The sequence below is a fragment of the Lathyrus oleraceus genome, chromosome 7, assembly GCF_024323335.1.
Source record: "Lathyrus oleraceus cultivar Zhongwan6 chromosome 7, CAAS_Psat_ZW6_1.0, whole genome shotgun sequence".
Taxonomy (NCBI): Eukaryota; Viridiplantae; Streptophyta; class Magnoliopsida; order Fabales; family Fabaceae; genus Lathyrus; species Lathyrus oleraceus.
In genome coordinates this window covers 130,526,002-130,532,463 of record NC_066585.1, presented here as the reverse complement: position 1 = coordinate 130,532,463, position 6,462 = coordinate 130,526,002, and the positions used below count along the sequence as shown (strand labels likewise).

Here is a 6,462-nt window from a genome sequence, read left to right as displayed (position 1 = left end):
AATCAAATTTTTATTTTATAGATTATTTAAAAATGTTCAATAAATATTTAATCTTTTGAAGTATTTCAGAAATATTCATCGCTACTAAAGTGAACAATTCACTCTATAAGATAAATAACTTATATTTATAAAGACAAAGACATTAGATACATGAACCTGCTACAGCCATTTACTTATTTACTTTTAAAATATGAATTCCAACTATTAAGTTCCTTAAAAATAATAATAATAATAACAACTATTATAATTATCAACTATAACAAAATCAAATTAATTTTTTTTAAAGTAATAACAAATTTTGATCTGAGTTTACTATTTGCTTGAGATTACCCAAAGTCAATTTAGAGATTATTTTGAAATAAAACTGACATGTGAATAACTAATACTACTAATATCATAAGTGTTCAAGTGAAATCATTAAAACCGACGCTCAATAATGGATTTGACAGCAATAAGAGGAAAATAGTTTGGACTATAACGCCAACATTTCGCTGTCATAAGCCGACATTTTGTTTTCTACTGAAGATGATAAAAAATCAAAAAGAAACCAACCATTCTAGTACGCGTGTGAACATGAACATGAACATGATACTTCGAAATCAAGATAGTAGTAGGACGCCAGAAAACTTTTTACTCATTTTTTAAAAACATTAAAGGCATACTTCTCACACAACCCCAACCAAAGCATTATTCAAACCCATTTGGTCTCAATCAACAGAAACCAATAGGTTACCTTCCTCATACCCATCCCACCCTAACATCACAAAAACCTAAAATTCTACAGCCACAATTCTGAAAAAAGTCTAACACCCCAAAATAAGGAAAAATTAAACAATCAAAAGGTTTCATAAAATCAATTTTCTTGTCCCTCAATCTCATCACCACCTTGATCACCTTTCAGTACCTGTAGGCAGCTGGCTTGTAAGGACCCTCAACTGGCACACTGATGTAATCAGCCTGTGATTGGGTAAGCTTGGTGAGTTTGGCTCCAAGCTTGCCAAGGTGAAGTGCAGCCACCTTCTCATCAAGATGCTTAGGCAAAACGTAAACCTTCTTTTCATACTTTCCAGATTTCCTCTCATTCCACAACTCTAGTTGAGCAATGACCTGGTTGGTGAAAGAGCAGGACATCACAAAACTAGGGTGTCCAGTGGCACATCCCAAGTTCATCAAACGACCCTCCGCCAAGATAATGATGCCAGTGTTGGTCTCAGGGAAAACCCACCTGTCGGTTTGAGGCTTGATGGTGATACGCTTCACACCAGGGTAGTTCTCAACACCGGACATATCAATTTCATTGTCAAAGTGACCAATGTTACAAACAATGGCATTGTTCTTCATTTTCTTCATGTCACCAACCATGATGATGTCCTTGTTACCAGTGGTGGTAACAAAGATATCAGCATAAGAGACAACATCGTCGAGAGTCAGAACCTGGAATCCTTCCATGAGAGCCTGAAGGGCACAGATTGGATCAATTTCAGTCACAATCACACGAGCTCCAGCTTGCTTCAAGGCAACAGCACAACCCTTTCCAACATCTCCGTATCCACAGACAACACCCACTTTCCCAGCAATCATAACATCAGTAGCCCTCATCAAACCATCTGGAAGAGAGTGACGGCATCCATACAAGTTGTCAAACTGATGCAAAAACACAAACATAGTTAGATCAGAATATGAAAATCCATTCCATAGTTTAGCTACATGCATACACAAGTAAACCCTAGCTATACCAATTTACTATCACTTCTTCCTTGAATTCATCAAAAAAAACTATCAGTTCTTAGAAGACATTTATCAAACAATTGGCAGATCTAAATCCCAGCTATATCATTTAAATACAATTACATATACTAAACTTCTTTCAAGACATTTATCAACAATTGGCAGATCCAAAACTCAATACTCAATTTCACACCATATACACACTCTAATCAGCACTAACCTAGCAACATAAACCAGATCTGAATCAAAGATACAAATTAAAACATAAACAAAAAACAGATCTAGGTAAAGAAACTGACCTTGCTCTTGGTGACAGAGTCATTGACATTAATAGCAGGGAACAAAAGAGTTCCACTGGCTTGCATCTGATAAAGCCTCTTAACACCAGTTGTAGTCTCTTCCGAAACACCAACAAGTCTCTCCTTCATCTTACGGTACCTTTGAGGGTCAGTCTTCAACCCATCTCTAATGATGGTAAGCACAAGCTGAAACTCAGCGTTATCGGTAGTGGTAGGATCAGGAACCTCACCGGTTTTCTCAAAAAGCTCTTCAGCTTTAACACCTTCATGGATCAAAAGAGTAGCATCACCACCATCATCAACAATTAGATCAGGACCACCACCGGGACCCCAGTCCAAAGCGCGTTCAGTACACCACCAATATTCCTGTAGGGTTTCACCCTTCCAGGCGAATACAGCAGCACTGTCACGAGCTATGGCGGCGGCGGCGTGGTCTTGAGTTGAGAAAATGTTGCATGAACACCAACGGACTTCAGCGCCGAGGGCGGTTAGGGTTTCGATGAGGACGGCGGTTTGGATGGTCATGTGAAGAGATCCGGTGATTCTGGCTCCTTTGAAGGGCTGGGATGGTCCGAACTCGGTCCTGCAGGACATGAGTCCGGGCATCTCGATTTCGGCCAACTCAATTTCGAGACGGCCAAAATCTGCTTGAGAAAGGTCTCTGACCTTGTACTCACGGCCAGCGGTGGTTTTCTCTACTGTAAGAGACATGGTTGATTACACTAAACACAGTGTGTGAAGAAGAAACTGTGTTAGTGTAACGGATTGTAGAGAGAGGAGAGTGAGAGGTGAAGGATGAAGTGAGAATGAGAGTGGGTATAAATAAGGGTTTAAGATAATGGGAGTTGGTGAAGTATACAGGACCGGACCGGGCCGGACCAGATCTGGTTTTTTTCTTACCGTTTTAGATATTATGGACCTGAAAATAAATTAAGTCATTCTATTTCAATTGTTACTCAACTTCATACGAGTATTTTGAGTCAAAAAGAAAAACTCCGTGTTATTTTGAATGCTTTTCTTTTGATGCATTTTCCTTTCCTTTGTTTTTATTCAAATAAATAAATATCGAAGTGGAGAAGTAAAGGGATTTATTTTCTAAGAAGTCTTATTTATTTTATTTAATAAGATAAAATTAATATTTCTTTAAGTATTTGCGTTATGTAGACACGGATACTAGAGCACATATATAAGTTGTTTCTTCAAATACAGTTATTTTTCTTTGTAGATATACAATTCACTTTACATATGAAAATGACTCTCGATCTCATACTTGGGAAATAAATCGACACATTTACCCCCTGCTCTATCTCCGACACTGTAGACTGTTGCATGAGCCTTTGGGAAGATAGGGGTAACTAAGAATAAATTATCTTCAAAATTGTTTCAAGTGCTCAAAGAAAGCCCTAAAGGCATGAATGGTTGGCACCAGGGAAACTAAGCATTTTCCCAGCGCCTGGGTCGTATGACTACGATGGACTCATAAAAGATGAAAGAAAAAAATCAGAGAAAGTTTCTCATTCAAGTATTTACACCAATATTGGAAGATATTCACATAAGCCAAACTCATAAGATGAAGTTGCGACAGAGCCACTATCATATGTTTCTGAACTTCCATCTCAAAAACAATTAAAGGTAGTCGAAGATTCAGAATTAAGAAGGTACATTTGTAGAAAGGGATAGCATAATTTCCTAGGCACTAGGGATAGGATAAAGCCAGACCGACCTACATGGGCCTATAGCCTAGCCTATTTAAGGTCATGTCAGACCAGACCTATTTAATAAAAAAATCAGGCTTAGGCTTTTTTAAAAGCCTATTTAATTAAATAGACCAGTCTTAGGCTATTAAAAAAGCCTACGAAGTCTTATAGGTCGGCCTATATTTTCATATATATTAAAAATAGTCTAAATATGTTGACCTATATATGCATATATATTAGAAAAAATGCTAAATAGACTGGCCTATGCATATATGTTAGAAAAATGCTAAATAGGTCGGTTTATATATGCATATATAGGCTGACGTATAAGACCTCTTAAGTGATATGAATTAATTGAAAATTTTAATAAGAAACAGACTTTTAAATAGGCTTTCAGGTCAGGTCAGTCTTTTAAAAAGGTCAGATCAGACAAAAAAGCCTATAGTAGGTCATAGATCATGCTCAGACCTTGTAAATTTACCGTAGGTCAGACTCTGGCCTTCTAAAGCCTAGCCTAACCTAGCCTATTTCCACCCCTACTAGGCATGGAAAAATAACTCATATCTACGGGTATCCATCCAAACCTGCCACGAATTTGACGGGGAAAACCCGCTTTGAGTGGGTTCGAGTTTATGTTTAGCTTTTCCTCGATTATAATATATGCGAACGAGTCAGGTAATAGGGACACTAGTACTCACCTCGAACATGTCCCCGAACACAACCTGTTTATTTTATTAAATACTTTATTATTATAGTTTAATTCAGAATATTAAATAACTAGTTAATGTTTTGATATTTTGATTTGTATTTATTATTTAAAATATTTGAAATTTGTGCATTAAATGTTTTGAGATTTTTATTTTATTTTATTATTTATAATGTAATTTAATTTTGGAAAAATAAATATTTTGGTTAAATATACTATACCCTGCAATGTTATCAAGTTTCGGTTTACCCACTGTAAGATTTTTTTAGATTCCCCCATTGTAATGTTTAGATTTTGTGTATTTGGCCTTTGGTTGACTATTTCAACCCAGAATATTTTTAAAATTCTATATGGGTCAAAAGTCAATGTAAAATATATTTTTGTTGTTTTTAATAGTAAAACATCGAAAAAGATTTAATTTTTGCTACCAACAAAATTCGAACTCAGTACCTAAATTTATTGGACAAAATTCTTAACTTGGACTAATGTTTTTTTTATTTATAATGTTTACATGTTAAATATATATTACGTACTATTATTTGCTTTTTTTATTAGTACATTACGAACAAAAAAATGCCATGGCTATCCATTTCTGAATTTTCTCTCTGTCGGTAGGTTGTTAGTGATAGAAACTAGTATCTCACAATCTTGACATATTTCCCTTTTAGCATGCATCCCATTAAAATGTTTTTACTGGTAAACTTGTGAATAGTAGTATTAGAAATTTTAGACTTGCTACATTTGTAATAAGTCCAGGTCCTGCATATCATCAACTGTATAACCAACTGAAATTTATTACAATTTCTTGCTTCATAATAAATTTTTGTATCTTCTGAATTTGTCTAGAGAAGAGACAATTACTTTCTCTCTTAATCTATATAATATGATAGTCATTGATGCAATCTTAGTACGGGATCATTCAGATGGAATACTAGAAAGAAGAAAATTGTTTGGAAACTTCAAATGTGTTATTGATTGGTCCACTTACTCACTTTCAGCTATTCAGAATGGCATTTTGAGGGGGAACCAATGACAACCATATACCCTTATGAGGTCATTTGGTGCAAAAGATAAACGTTTAATGGTAAAGTAATCCACACTATATATTCATGCAACCTTGATAAAGAAGTTGTTCATTGATGATTAAGCTTTACTTATGTCCCATTGGTGTTATTTTTTGGTTGATTTTGAGAGTTGAGAGAATAAGGAATTCTTTCAATGAATCAGAATATTCATCATGTTGATCTACAAAACTATATATATATATATATATATATATATATATATATATATATATATATATATATATATATATATATATATATATATATATATATATATATATATATATATATATTAAAATAGATCAAGAGAAATTATCTCCTAATAATTTTTAACCAACTCTAACAAATTGACAGAGTCTTACTAACTCAGCTTGCAGTGTAAGCTTCTATATCTTAATATTCCTCCCTCAAACTGAAGGTGTTTGCTGAGGAGAACACCTTGAGTTTACTTTTGATGTTACATAATTGAGTTCAAGGGATATTGAAGGATTCTGCAAGCTAATATACAATAGGAGCACGAGAGACATGATACTGCTTGGAGATGACCCATTGTTATTTTCTGTAATGGCTATTGCCACTACTTTCGTCTTAGTTAATTGAAACTAGTGCTCTTTTGTTGTGTTTTGGTAGAGGTTGAGAGGATGGATAGTAAAAATAAATGATTATGAAATAATCTAGTTTGTAATATATATTTAACATGTAAATATTTTAAACAAAAGGAACATTAGCCCAATGGTTAAGAATCCCGTCCATTAAGTTTAAGTACTGAGTACGAATCCTATTAGTATCAAAAATGGCCAAACACACATAATCTAGAGTATTTTTAAAATAAATAAATGAAAATATTTGACACATGGGTCTTGGTTTTGATATTGACTTAAATTAGTGGGAGTGTTTTACTTAATTTTATATGTTTAGGTTTTGTTTTGCTATAAACTTTATGTTATGTTTGAGTTTCTACATAAATA

At 34.3% G+C, this 6,462-nt stretch overlaps 1 protein-coding gene across 1 annotated transcript; it reads right to left on the bottom strand.

Moving 5' to 3' along the window:
- Positions 1-611: 611 nt before the first annotated feature.
- LOC127105509 (adenosylhomocysteinase) lies at positions 612-2,833 on the bottom strand. Its single transcript, XM_051042700.1, has 2 exons — positions 2,028-2,833; positions 612-1,644 (listed from the first exon to the last, which is right to left on the bottom strand). The coding sequence occupies exons 1-2, from the start codon at positions 2,736-2,738 to the stop codon at positions 898-900; spliced, it is 1,458 nt and encodes a 485-aa protein (XP_050898657.1). The 5' UTR covers positions 2,739-2,833; the 3' UTR covers positions 612-897.
- Between the last annotated feature and the right edge of the window lie 3,629 nt (positions 2,834-6,462).